Raw genomic sequence first — 14,574 nt, forward strand, 5'->3', positions numbered from 1 at the left:
CTTGCCGGCCTCGGGGTTGGCGCAGGTGGGCCAGGCAGGGCACCGCAGACCTTCCGGTTCCCACCGAGGGGGTTCTCGCTCTCTCCGCGAGGGGGAGGGAGCATCCTAAAAATATGTAAATATCCAAGCGCTGACTCCAGGCCGGGGTACCGGCCACCGGCCCCCGCGCCGCCGCAGACTGTTTTACATGAAAAAGAGAAGCCTGCCGGGATCGGTGCTCTAACTTAAGGCAGCTCGGTGATTAGCATGAGACTGGGCGGCTGCCCTGCTTCCTGCCCTTCAAGAGCCGTTCTGCGCGCTCGCGACCGAGCGGCGGTGCCACCGTGCGGGTGTGGATCGGCAGGCACGGCCTCGTTGGCAGCCATGGCTCCCGACGCCCCCTCGGCCAGTAAGTAGGAGCATGCATGTGTAGGGGGGCACATGCGTGTCGGCGCGCGAGCGCGCGCGCGCGCACACACACACGCACGCACACCACCCTGAGCCTCGCAAGGAGGAAGATTGACGAGGCGCTGCAGTTGCGAGGACGACTCGGGCTCTTCCTGGATTCCGCTGGAGCCCGCCTGCCGCAGCTGCTGTCTGTAGAGCCGGCTCGGCTCCCCGTGCACACGCGCCCCCCATCCGAGCCTCGGTAATGAAGACTGCCTCCCGAGGACTGCAGGGGAGGCAGAGCCAGCCTGCGCCCGGGACTGCGGGCCGCGCGGCCGAAAGGCCCTGGGGGACACGACCTGGACCCTGTCAGCCCCACGCCTCGCTCTGAGCCGCCGGGTGCGGAGGGCCTGCCGCCGCCCCTCCGGCTTCCCGGGCGCCCGATCCCGGGTCAGCCCCAGCCCCGGAGGCCTCGGCTTCCTCATTTGTTTGGGTCTTTTGTGCCGTGGCTCACAGTTGGCTAAGCACTCCTGCGCTGAATCGGGCCATTGTCTGCGCTCCCATTGCTTTCACGCTGCAAGTCTCGGCGCCCCCACCCCGCCCGCCCCCTCCCCGCCTCCTCCTGGCCGGGGAGCCTCCTAACGTGCCTTTCCCCCCAGGAATCTGGAAGCTATAAGCCGGGCGGATTGCAAATGAAGTGTAATGCATTGTGGGACGTGTGTAAAATCGGAGCCTTCGCCGTGGGGGTGTGTGGGGGCGTGGGGAGGGCCGGACCCGCCGCTGGCGGTGTAGACGCCGACGAGGAGGGGCTGGGAAAATGTGCGCAGAGTCCGCCCGGGTCGTGCCCGCCGTAGACGGATGAAGCAGCGCGCTGCGCCCCGGCGCTGAGGCCCCCGGGATCGGGGCGGCAGGTCGCGCGCTCCCCACCATGAAGAAGACCCGGAGCACAACCTTGCGGCGAGCCTGGCCTAGCTCGGATTTCTCGGACCGGGCCTCGGACCGCATGAGGTCCCGCAGCGAGAAGGACTACCGCCTGCACAAGCGCTTCCCCGCGGCCTTCGCGCCCCAGGCTTCGCGGGGCTACATGACATCAGGTGGGTACCCGCGTTTCTGTCCCCCCCCCCTCCCCGGACCGGGTCCGCGGGGCGCGCTCGGTGCGCCACCGCTGCTGGGGTGCTTAGGTGGGAGGACGGCCGGTGATGGATGCACTAAGTTATGGGGAAAGCAGGAAAAAATTAGCTCCCATCCACCATTTTGTACCTCGGCAAGATCCACAGCAGGCCCTCTCAATATGGGGTTGGAGAGCTATTAGTTAGGTAAAATGAGGGAGGGGGCCGTGCCGGGCGTTTTGGCTGCAGGAGATAAATGACTGCAAGCTTCTCGCGCGGCAGCCTCCGGGAGCTTTTGTGGCCGCCTGCAGGACCGAGCTGCCGGCTCCTGCCTTGTGGCCAGTTATCCTCGTGGGTATTTCAGCAGCCCCCGGTTCTTAAAAGGGAACAGGTTCCGTGCACGGTTCTGGATGGCCTGAGTCGGGGAAGAGCCCCCACGGACGCCGCAGGCTCGTCCGAGGTGCACGCGGAGAACTCCGTTGGCGCTCATTGAACGCATTCCGTGGGGTCATGGTGTGGATGCGGATGGAACGCTCCCATGATTCGGTGTGGATCCAACATGTGTGGCTTTGAATTAAGCTGTATGGAAAGCATGGAGGCTGTGTTTGCATGTCAGGCAGGAAGGACGAACACAACGGTACACGGGAACGAGGGCTTCAGGAAAGGGTTCATCATCCTAAAACGCAGTGCTGTTAAAAGCGTTTCGGAAGGAGTCGGTTCCCTTTGGCAGCACGACGGAATGGCTTTGGTTGTGACTTGGGAACCCAAGGGATAGCGTACCGGAGGAAATGCTGAGGGAGGAAAATCCTGGAACTCCTTCCTTGTTTTCTCCTTACTGATTGCTGACCCCTTGTACGCAGTGATGTAGAAGACATCAATTTCTGTCCGTCCTTCATTTCGAAAGAATTAATTTTCTGCCGAAGGTAATGTGATGGGAGAGCTGAGGCTGTATTTGAAACCACACACTATTCGGAATCATTCTGAGCCCTGTCCTAACTGGCAAGATTGCTTTAAGCTTGTGGTTGGTATTCACAGTGTAGCTCTGCTATCTTTCCCCTAAAACAGCAAGTTTTTTTTTTTTTTTTTAAACTGGGGCCAGGATCTCATGCTTTAAAAATGTCTTGTGACCACATTTCCATAAATATAAACCTAAATAAAATAACCATCTTTTTTATTGCAAAATCTGGCAATAGAAGGATGTTGTACTATTTTGGCAATAAGACTCCCTTGATTTTTCTCTTTCATGAAAAGCCAGATTTGCGAAGTGACAAGGACAGTTGATACTTTAGTAATTTCAGTTATACACTGCTGTGGTTGCTACATTCTTCAGACTTGGGATAGTAAATTTTGAAACACACCTAAGTTGAAATCTAACCGCAAAACACATATGTACATAAACGCATGTCTGCGCGGAGTGTTTAGATAATCCCAGGTTTCAAATGCTTGGGTTTGAATGTCTTCATTCCACACTCAATGGCTCCCCTCTTTTTGAATCCCTCTTCAACAACCAGTACTGACCCCAGGTGTTAGGCTATAGGAGGGCAGGTAGCCATAATTTCTTCAACAAACCTGTGAGTTCTTTAATGATTTCAGGCATATTCCCATGGAGCCTGTTTTTATCTGTCTTTGGCTTAGTTCATTACCCGCACATTTTCATTATTTGCTAAAGTACTTCTCTGCAAGGTCTTTTTGAGGGCTAGGGGAAGAAACTCTTAATTTTATTTGATTCTCTTTTCTTCTTTCATTTCTTGACCTGCAAATGGTAAGCTGGTCTTAGAGTGATATTGAAAGATAAGCTGTTTCAGGTTGGTGGTTTTCTATGCATATTTAACGTTAGGTACCCACGGAGAAAAGAAACCCGAGAGATGGGGCAAGGAGAGCTGTGTCATTCATTCAGCTTTTTCTGGAATGTCCCCTAAGAGCAGAGTGCCTTGCTAGATTCTCATGGGGCTATAGGGTTGGATATAATATGGTTTTTCCCAGGCACAGAAAGCTATTATTTATGCATCATTATAAATGTTAGCTAGAACATGGAATACAAGGTATTGGTGCTAATGGAGGGCAATCGTAAGATAGTAATATTAAGACAGACACTTACGATGAACACTGGGAGAATGGATGGAATCAGTCTTGTGCATCTTTTGTGTGTGTGTGTGGGGGGGTATCTTATCAATTTCCTTTTCAAATATGGCTCTTTTCCAAATCCAAGCCTTGATAGGAATAGAGGGTATATTGAAACATGCAGAGATCATTTACAGGAAGTTCTTCCTCTTAAGAAATGTAAAGGAAATCCACTTGTATCAAGTTAGTGACTCTGGATACAAACAGAGCCTTTGTCACATAAAATGGAATAGAAAATGAAGCGGCTGAGAAACCCATGAGTCTTTTCATATTTCTTCTTTCTGTTTGTCCAGTCATTTGGGATGATGATGACTGGTATTATCACAGTTCATTTTCGCTAAGAAGGGTTTTTTTGTTACTGAGTTCAAAGGACAAGATAAGTTACCCAGTTACTTAAGGAACTTAAAATAACTTCAGCTGAGACTCTTTTTAGAAATCCCACCCCCCCCCAACAAAGACTCCTAGAAAATATGGGGGGAAATTAATTAATTAATTAATTAATTTTTAGCTTTAGGAAAGGAGAAAGAGAGAGAGAGATCCTTGGAAGTGTTAATAGTTGTTGTTTTGGTCTGGCGTACCTGTCACGCAGTAGATACTGGAAGTTTCACTCTGTTTATTAAGGCAGCATTGCAGGCGTTCCATAATAGCTTTCTAATGAGACAGCACCGTTTCAAACAGCCCTCTCTCCACTCATAAGTAATTACCAGTTTGAAATGTGATTTATAGCAATAGGCTTGACATTTAGCCTGGGCTTTTTCATATAGCTTCAGGATAAACTACACTGAAACTCAAGAGGTTCAGATAGGCACATATAAAACTTAAAAAAAGATCCTGTAGAAGCACAGTTCAATAGAGAATTCTGAAACTTTAATTCTTGAAAACCGCGGCTTTTATGACTATGTAAGCTCCCAATTCATGCTACCAAATCTAAAATAATCCTAAGAATTCACAGGCCTCCTCCTGGCAACCAGCAAGTCCCGGGGCCATGGGATGAGCTCATTGTTCATCTTGAATATTAATTTCCCATTGGTAGTTTCTGGGCAGAAAGGGGGAAAATCTTGCCTTTTGTTCAAATCAAAATGAATAACTCAATGTGCATTGCATTCTCTGAAGAAGAAAAGAGGTTAGATCAAATGGAGGTGGGATCATTCTTCTGCGTTTTCTAAACTAGAAATGACTATAGCAATTAACTAGAGATAAAAGTAAACCTCCCTCCCCAAAGAGGGAAATAGCTGTATAATTCCTAGTGCTTTACATATGAAAACATGATCCCAGACCTCCATGGGATAATTTTCAAGGGGCCAAAGCTTTTGTTGGTGAAACTGTTCAGAGCCGTGTCTGTTAATGGTGTGACCAGTGACCTCTTCACACAAATCAGGCTACTGACTCCGTTTTCTTCACTGCCTTCTCCCCTAGCCCTGGGTGTTCCATGTGTAATGCCACCAAGTTTGGGGGCGTTCTGTAGATCCGGTTTGGAAAGTAGTTTTTCCATGAGACTGGTTCTCCAGGGCATGTTCATAAAAGGGGGCTGCTTAACGGGAGATACTTCCAAAGTCATGGCTCTTGCAGATGAATACTTGGCATTTTAAAGAATAGGAAAGCAGACAGTTTAAATATTAGGGCTTTAAAGGATTTGGAAAGACAGAGTCATCAAAAAGGCCCAAATTGACATGTTTTAAGAAAATTTAGATCAGGTTTGTCTGCCCATCTCACTAATACCATTGGTGGGGAGGAATGACCAGCCCACCACTTCTGATGAGCGTATTTGTTTTCATTTTATAGAAACGAATTCTGGGGCACAGCTGATGGCGTGTCCCAGTTCCTTATGTTCTGTTATTTTAAGAGACGTGAGAGTTTTCTGGGAGGGGAGGATGGACACTCGAGGTTCTAATCTGGGCCTGCCACCAACCAGCTGTGTCCCCGGCGAGTAACATGACCTCCCTTCCCGTCTGTAACGGGTCTTTCTGGCCCCTACTTCCATGACAGAATTGGGCCCCGTGGTGCCTCTGTAATGAGCCATCACAGGACTTCCGAGCACTCACACAGAAATCGTTAGATACAACCTTTGCCCTTTCTGCTTATTGGAGTCATGTGCTTCCCCGTATGCGGGATATGCAGGCACAGCGCTCGTTTTGCAAGAGAATCCTTTTTCCCCTGCCATCCCCCAGCATTGCATTAAATATGCCCGGGGCTTGTCCCAGCAATCAGAGTAGGGGGTGGGAGGTGATGGACGGAGCTCTAATTGTATGCACGTCTTAATAAACAGCATCCTGTCGCCTCCTTTCCCCTCTTTGCAGAGATCCATTTCCAGCCAGCTACTCCAACTGTGTTTTAATTTGAAACTACCTGTGTTGACGCCTTTCATCAGGCCAGTGGAAGTGAGGAATATTACACTTGGTGGTGAATGACTTTATTCTTTATTTCCCAGGAGAACATGAATGCGCTCACAAAAGGTCACCTCTCTTGGTATTTCAATATCTTTTACACTCTTGTGAACGTTTTTATTTGAAAAAAAAAAAAAAGGAATATGAGTATATTGTATAAAAGCCTTCACAATTTTATACCTGGAGAGCAATTCTGGCTTAAATTCCCTGTGCCCCCAGAGAGTTAGGACAGTTCAGACAATAGCATATTCTTTTGTACATGATTGCTTATGCTCAGTTACAGTTATAACCAAGAAACAGAATCTGGTTAGATCCTTGCTGGTGGCATAACATGCTGACTTTCGAATTTAGGACAGGCTTTTGGAGATCAGTCCTAGAAGCTGTGTGGAGCTTCCCCTATACGGGGTAGAGTAGAGGTTTTCTTAGAGTTTGTGAGAATGTAGGCAGTAGTCAGCTCTAAATTAACCTTAGCCGCAGTAACTCCAGAAAGAAATGACATGGGTAATTTTTAAGTAGATAGTAAACTTTTCCTTAAGCAGTTAATCTCCAGACTATTTTTATGTGACATTGGAATGTGCAACCAGTTGGTCAGAAAAATCCATTTTCTACCGCCTAAATATTTCTAAAATCCTCCCTTCCTTCTTCCTCTGTGTCGTTTAAATCTTCCTCGGTTCTGTTATGGTATCTTCCAGACTGACCTCGCTTCCAGTCCGGTTCATCCTCCCTGTGTCCCCGGAGGGCTTTTGTGTTATTGTTACATCATTTCTCTTTTCGGTGTTTCTCATCCCTGCGGATAAAGTCCTTGAACGAGGCTCTTCGTGGCATGACCTCTCCCGCCTTTCCCACCTCCCCTTCCAGTGCGTCCCTCAGCACCCCGTGCTGTAGGGTCAGGATGCTTCCCCTCCAGCAGTATCTTGCCGCCGTGTCATGACTTTTCGTAATGCCTCCTGCCCTGCCGAGAACATGCTCCCCTTCCTCGGAGGTCTGATGGAATCCTATGAAACCCTCCAGAAGCAGCTCATATGCCCCCTTCTCTTTCCATCTTCCTCCGTGTCCTTTTTGGAGTAAGTCACTCCCATGACATCCGTTCCGTACATCTGTCATAGCCACGTGGCCACATCGGGTCACGCCACGAGTTCACGGGTGGGTCTCCTGTCTGAGCTACTGAGTTCCTGGGAGGCAGTCTGTATTCTACTCCCGGCTCTCTTCTGCCAGCAGCCGCAGAGCTTGGCACAGATCGGGTACTCCGTAAACGTTTATCGGAGGAATGAATAAAATATGACTTCTCTTAAAAAACTGGAAGAAGATGGGGCAGCTCTCCATGAACAGAGCATTAGAAAGCAGTAAATAATAGGATATAATCGAGAGTCAGGTGGGGTGGTTGATATGGTGGGTGTGGATGGAATGGGAGTTCCGAGAGTGGTGTCCGTTAGCAGAGGCTGCCCAGAGGGAGGATTTCCCTGTGTCCCGAAGGACTGCCTGGGTAGGATTTCAGGAGACGGGGAAGGAGGCAGATGAGGGGAGGTTGTTGATGCGAGAGGAACCAAGGATGAAGAAAGGAGCATTTCAGGAGAGGTGTCTGTGGTGGCTTGTAGGACAGATGGGAGAGAAGAAGATCTCCAGGCCGGGAAACCAGCGAGGATGTGGCCGAGGGGTCGTATGTGATCAAGCCATGAGAAGATGAGCGACCGCCGCGGACCAGTGCTCCCAACATTGCTGGGCGTTAGCCTACTGCCCCCAAGACTTTAACCATGTCCACACACCACCCATATTATATGTTTAATATTTTTCCTTCACTTTTATTGACATGAATTAAAAAGATTTTGTATTCTGTGTGAAATTGCAAGTTTCATTTGATAATTCTATTTTTTCCTAATCCCCACAAAACTCATTAACATATTACTGTTTCAGTTAAAATAGTCAACTAAGTACCGCTTCACCTACCTGAGTCGTACTCATGCCAAGGCAGTAGAACACCTGTATCAGCCGAGGAAGAAGGGATGGGACTGAAGGGGAAAGGGAGACTCTTCGAGAACAAGGAACAGGACATTCTTTGTAACTGGATTTAAGAGGTTAAAAAAAAAAAAAAAGAAAAAGAAAAGGGACACCTGGGTGGCTCAGTCGGTTAAGCGTCTGTCTTCAGCTCAGGTCCTGATCCCTGTGTCCTAAGAACGAGTCCCGCATCAGGCTTCTAGCTCACCAGGGAGCCTACTGCTTCCTCTACCTGCCACTCCCCTGCTTGTGCGCCACTCTCTCTCTGACAAATAAATAAATAAAATACAAAAAAAAAGAAAAGAAAGGTTAAAAAAAAGATTTGTGTTGGAAGAATGTGGTGTATAGCCAGGAAACAGGGGCCATGGAACCAGTGACGAGTTCCATTTTGGATGTAAGGGGCTAGTTAGACACACAAGTAACAGGAAAGGTTACAGATATCGTCGGGGGGGGGGGTCATCCTCTCTTAGCCATGTTCGTTGAGAACATGAGGATAGCTTGGCTTTGTTGTGCAGCACGTTCCATTTCTTAGAGGGGAGCAGAGGACTGACTTATTTTTATTTCCAGCAGATGGAGGGTGAGTTGGATTCTGTTCACTTTGACTCCTCGTTGGGTTTCTGCAAATGTGGGGAATCAAGGTTAAGGTTGCTGGGAGATCCTCTGCTCTCCCATTCTTAACTGGGAAGTGCTTTTCAGTGTTAGGATCTGTTTTATCAGTGCTTGCATTTACCCAGAAGCCACTGTGTTGATAAAAGGGATATATGTTTGATGTGTATAGTCAGGTGTGAAAAGGGTTAGAGCTGTGCACGGAGCAGCCCAGAAGACTAGACTAGCTATGTAAATAATGTACATTTCAAACATCTGTCATATACCTCTAGAGCTGAAAAATTATGGCTTGGGTAACTCATACACACAGTTAAAAATCTCCATTTATCTTTCTGCTCGAATCCATGATGGCCCCTCCAGGCCAAGTTTTCTCTTTTTGAAGATAAAAGAGAGATACTTGGCAGATGCCTGTAGGCGTTAGTGGTAGCAGGACTTAGGCCTGGCCCCATCCTTCTGATGGCCGGAGTTTCAGAGGGAGGAACTGTCTAGTTTTGCAATTAACACCCCCCCCCCCATTGCCCCTACTGCACATTCCTGTCTAGCTGATTCTCTAAGAGAGTCAACAGGCCACATACTGCTTTGGGCATATCCAGCTTTCCCTTTGAAATCATTTATTCATTATTATGTGAAATGAAGGGTCCGCATAGCAACTAAAGTACTGTGGTATTTCTCATTTGGGGGGGCTACTCAGCATCTGAACCCCCCCACTTCCTGTGTCTGTGTCATTCCCACTGTCAAGGGTTAAATGAACACCCCCACCCCCCAGCCAAGAGCCATTCAGGTCCTAACCTCCGGTACCTGTGAATATGACCTTCCTTGGAAATGCATCAGACATAAGGAAGATAATCCCATAAGGCAGGTGTCCTTGTAAGAAGAAAAGAAACACAGGTGTGGGTACAAGGTCATGTGAAAGCAAAGGCAGACACGTGAGTGATGTGTCTACAAGCCAAGGAAGGCTGGCAACCACCATGAGGCAGGAGAAGGACATGGGGTGGGTTCTCCCTCAGACCCCCCCCCCCCCAGGGGAAACAGCCCCACCTCTGCTTTCTGGCCTCCAGCACCTTGAGAGAACGAATACCTCTTGTTTGAAGCCCTCCGGTTTAGGGCACGTTTGGCCAGCCTCCAGGGAATTCACACACCCGCCTTATGAATGTCGGCGGGAGGCAGAAACCTCATTTCTCTGTGTGGGTGCTGAACTTGCCATGGGGTCGCTTTCCTGGCCCGCCTGGCACGGAGGGCGTGGGTGCACGATGTGGGTTTGAGCCAGTCGCCCCTGCCCTTGCCCTTGCAGACTTGGGAGCCGGTGCTCCTCCTCAGAGTGGCGGGGGCTGTGAGGCATCGTCCCCTCGCAGGGTGGCGCTGTTGTGCCGGGCGGCGTTCTGGAGGCGGAGGGGGCAGCTGGCAGGTGGCAAGCCATGGGGCAGGGCTGGTGGCACGTGTGTGCGCTCGGTAGTGGCTGTCCTCATCAAAACAGCTCGGCTCTGGAGTTCCAAGCCTGGATCTCCAACCCCCCTGAAATCCCCAAGTTGCTTATAATATTTCAGTAAATAGTTCAGCCTCTCTTTTTCAGGGAGGCTGTGTCCCATCGCGATTTAGAGCAGAGAGGCTGGCTTCATCATCCAGCCTTTCCAAGACCAGCTGGGGAAATGCGGCTAAAGGACCGACTTCTTCGGGGCCTCAGTTTCTTTACTTGCAAAATGGGAATAATAATAATGGTGTGTCCCCATGAGGTTTGGGGTGAATTATGTGAATATAGGTGAAGCACTTACAACCAGGCTTGGCATATAGGAAGCATGGTCTTAGGACTGCTCGTCCTTAACATTCTGAAAAGAGCCAGCATTTGTTTCTGTTAACCTAGTGAGCTCATTTGAGTTTTTCATTTTGATTGGTTTTAAAATAATTAAGAGGAGTATTTGGCCATCCCCCCCTCCACTTGCTGACTAGTTACTTATAATGAAGACAGTGGTCGGCTGTTGACAAACTTTTAAATAATGCTTTAAAGGGAGTAAACATGCCCCCGAGAGCTGAACAGGAAGCATGGCCATCGTGTCAGGTGGTTTTTCAACCTTTGCAAGGCTGGCTTCATTCCGTCACTTTATATATATATAGCAGTGGAACATTGTGACTTAGGGCTTTGAAATCGGAGGGTTGTACATCGGTGTCCTCGCACCCATTCGCTGGTTTCATAATCTTGGCAATTTATGGGATCAGTCTGTCCTGTTTCTCCTCTGTCAACTGAGGATAAAACAGTATCTAAACGATAGTTGTTATGTGCATTAAAGGAGCAAAGGCGTACAATGTAATTAACACAGTGCCTGACACAGGGTAAGAACTTTGGCACATTTTTGCTACTATATTATTATTTCTTTGGGGGCATAACTACAGGACTGACTTGTTCCTAAATGTTTAACACTGAGGGTGCAGAAGAAGGGAGACATCAGGTAATGTGGCCACGATCAGGGAGAGTTAAAAACACGTTCAATCTGACTCTCATACCTATTACTCATTTGATCAGAAATCAAATATTCCATTCCTTATTGATTTTGGTATGGGATCTTCTTAAGAAATCTACAGAATTACTCATTTACCTAAGTGGGCTCACTTGTCCTTGAATTTCCATCTTAGGAAGAATGGTAGAGAATTGTTGTGTATTCAGTACTCCTGTGGGAGGCACATCGAAGAGAACTTGGCTTCGCTAGCATCAGAGGAACAGTGCCCTGTATAACCAGACTCAGCTTAATCTGAGATACCTACATTGACTTTTCAGTTGAAGGTAAAGGAGGGGGGTGCCTCTTCTGGGTTGAGGGTGGGGCTGTGTGCTTGCGCGTATTTGCGTGTGCAGTGGAATTGACTATTGCAGGAACGCGGCGTCGGAAAGCCATGCCGTGTCTACCGTGTTATCTGTCCGTGTTACCTGTCCGGGGCAGTTTTGAAAGTGAGCCCCAGTGGCTTCTCTCCTCTAAACCAAGCCCATTCCCTCCGTGAGTGAGTTTAACGATGGTCCCATGGAATCTTAGGTCAGAAGTCCCCCTGAATGGTGTAGGAGATAAAGAGGGGTTCCGGTCTGGGGTCCACTTGTCAAACGTGTTACTATTTCAGCAGCTTTCCTAAGAGCAGCTGGTTCGGCCACAGGTCTCGGGGCTTTGGGATGGCAGCCTGAGCTGGGAGAGAAAGCCCCCCTCCTCCTACAGCTTCTAAAGCTGCGCGCCCCCCCCCCCCCCCGCCACTTTGCTTCACTTCCCAGGCAGACACTTGAGCCGGGGCCACTGGGATTTGGGAACTCAGAGCTTCCCGCTTTTGCCTTGTTTACTCCTGAGTTTGCATTTTACCTGTCCATTTTCAACACTTTTGCCCCTTCCCCCATCCTCCTTCCTTAAAGGCCAGGGAAGGAGAACTCATGAACCTAAAGGGTATGAAGACCTTGCTTTTACACAGTGCGGCCAACTCATTGAACTCCCAAAGCCTCCCTCTAATTAGAACTCCAGAATGAGACAAAAGCATTGGCTTTTTAAAAATTTTTGTTGTTAAGATTTTATTTATTTATTTATTTGACAGGGAGAAAGAGAGAGCACGGGCAGGGGGAGCATTGAAGGGAAAGGGAGAAGCAGGCTTCCCACAATGCAGAGAGCCTGACGTCGGGCTTGATCGAAGGACCCTGGGATCATGACCTGAGCTGAAGGCAGACGCTTAACCGACTGAGCCACCCAGGCACCTCTGCATTGGCTTTTGTTGGTTAAAGCATCATTTCTAGAGAATGTAGATGTTTTGGGGGCACCTGGGTGGCTCAGTGGGTTGAAGCCTCTGCCTTTGGCTCAGGTCATGATCTCAGGGTCCTGGGATCGAGCCCCACATCGGGCTCTCTGCTCGGCGGGGAGCCTGCTTCCTCCTCTCTGCCTACTTGTGATCTCTCTCTCTCTCTCTCTCTGTGTCAAATAAATAAATAAAAATCTTAAAAAAAAAAAAAAGAATGTAGATGTTTTCCTCATAGGTTCAGGATGCCATAGGCAAAAGGAGCGGGTCTCCCATCTGATTTTCAGGAGGTTTACATTTTCAAATGCAGCAGAGGTGTGAGGGTTCCTCACACCTGTGGGTGCCCTGTGGGTGTCCTCAGGCTGGGGTTGATGCTGTGGGTGTGTGGTAGGTGTGTCTGCTGGTCACTCACCATTTGTGCAGATTGTGAGGGCCTGGGAGATTTCTGTCCCACTTGATGGTGGGAGGCCAGAAGTCGAAGGCCCTAGGACCCAAGCACAGTTCCCGTGTGGCCCTGAAATGTAGACATGAGGGGGGAATCTTTTTACTCTCAAACCACCCCCCCACCCCAGGAAGGGAGCCAGTTTATTGGCCATGTACTTGGTACCAGCCAGTGGGTAAGGGTGATCGCATCATCTCACACAACTGTCCTGGGAGGCAGCCACTAATGAATATTATAAGCAGCACAAATCACAAAACTGAGATTTTTTTTTTAGATTATTTATTTGTTTATTTATTTGACAGACAGAGATCACATGTAGGCAGAGAGGCAGGCAGAGAGAGGGGGAAGCAGGCTCCCCGCTAAGCAGAGATCCCGATGTGGGGCTCGATCCCAGGACCCTGAGATCATGACCTGAGCCGAAGGCAGAGGCTTAGCCCACTGAGCCACCAGGCACCCCAACAAAACTGAGATTTTATATACCACACACACACACACGTACACACACTCACACACATACACACATATACACTTTAAGTCATGCGTGTATTCAACTGTTAGTCTGTATGTTGGATGTTAGTAAAATTAACTTTTTTTTTTTAAAGATTTTATTTATTTATTTGACACACAGAGATCACAAGTAGGCAGAGAGGCAGGCAGAGAGAGGGGGGGAAGCAGGCTCCCTTCCGAGCAGAGAGCCCAGTGTGGGGCTGGATCCCAGGACCCTGGGATCATGACCTGAGCCGAAGGCAGAGGCTTTAACCCACTGAGCCACCCAGGCGCCCCAGTGAAATTAACTTCTTACTTTTAAGTAAATATTAAGTAATTTCTTTGACCACTTTGGTGGTTCGTCTTGCTCCAACTCTAGGTCTCCCCGACTTGAGGGACCTTCATTGTACCAAGAGGACAGATTTTCTCCTTTCCTGCATGTTCTGATTAACCTCAAATATTCGTGTATGTTATCTGGGAGTTATCTCTACTCTCCCAGCTGAAGTTCTCAGCGTTACCCTGACTTGCCTAAAGGATTGTAGTTTCCTAAAATCGGGCAGGTGAAGGGATGGAAAGGTGGGTGCAGCGGGACAGTTGGGGGGATAGTGCAGAGTCTTAGGGGGGCAGTGGGGAGAAGCTTGCTGGAATCTTTTCCTGCTGGGGTTTCATACCCTTTCTCTTACCGCCTTAGACAGTTTCTTCATCTGTCAATCGCGAGCTCCTCCTTGTCTTAATTGGTCTCATGTTTCCACGAGCCCTCCGTCAGGGGGGAACTTCCCTGATTCTTGGAGGAGATCAACAGTTGGGATCATAAACTTCCTAGGCCTTAACTTGTTTGGGCACCAAAGGACTTGACAACAAAATCTGAAACTTTAAATGGAAAGACGCCCCCCCACATAACATCATCTCATTGATTCGTAAACCCTTTTCTTGGGCAGGCTCATTTTCTCTTGTGTACTTTTCTTTCCTTCTTTAGCTGTGCAATCACTAAAGAAACAACGCAGTTGAACTTTTGCCGTCTGTTGTTGCGGGAGCTCAGACCAAGCTTTGTCCTGAGCAGTACTATAGGCCCAGATCCAAATAACTGAATAATCGGACAGTGTTCTACGCCATAGATTCAAATGACGGTGTGGGGAGGGGGCAAAGAAGGAGGAGCTATATGGGTCTGCATGACGCAAGATAGGATTAAGTAAAGGTAAAGAAATGAATAAACTTGGAATTTTGGTGAATCTGTTTAAAAAAGCTTAGATGGCTGAAAGGGTAAATGGACCTTATCTTTGAAAATAATCTGGTGTAGAGTACATCAGATGTATATTAT

At 48.5% G+C, this 14,574-nt stretch overlaps 1 protein-coding gene across 4 annotated transcripts in view; it reads left to right on the forward strand.

The window, feature by feature from the left end:
• The window catches only part of STOX2 (storkhead box 2), a 204,627-nt gene that overhangs the window by 101,756 nt on the left and 88,297 nt on the right, over positions 1-14,574 (forward strand). Inside the window, exon 1 of one of the 4 annotated variants that reach the window (XM_080797241.1) lies at positions 1,198-1,460. The exons of the other annotated variants lie outside the window; for them this stretch is intronic. Coding sequence (XP_080653367.1) covers positions 1,295-1,460 — 166 coding nt within the window. The 5' untranslated portion in view covers positions 1,198-1,294. Of the gene's footprint in view, positions 1-1,197; positions 1,461-14,574 lie in introns of those variants that run through there. 4 annotated transcript variants of the gene reach the window in all.

Source organism: Martes martes (assembly GCF_963455335.1).
Source record: "Martes martes genome assembly, chromosome: 2".
Taxonomy (NCBI): Eukaryota; Metazoa; Chordata; class Mammalia; order Carnivora; family Mustelidae; genus Martes; species Martes martes.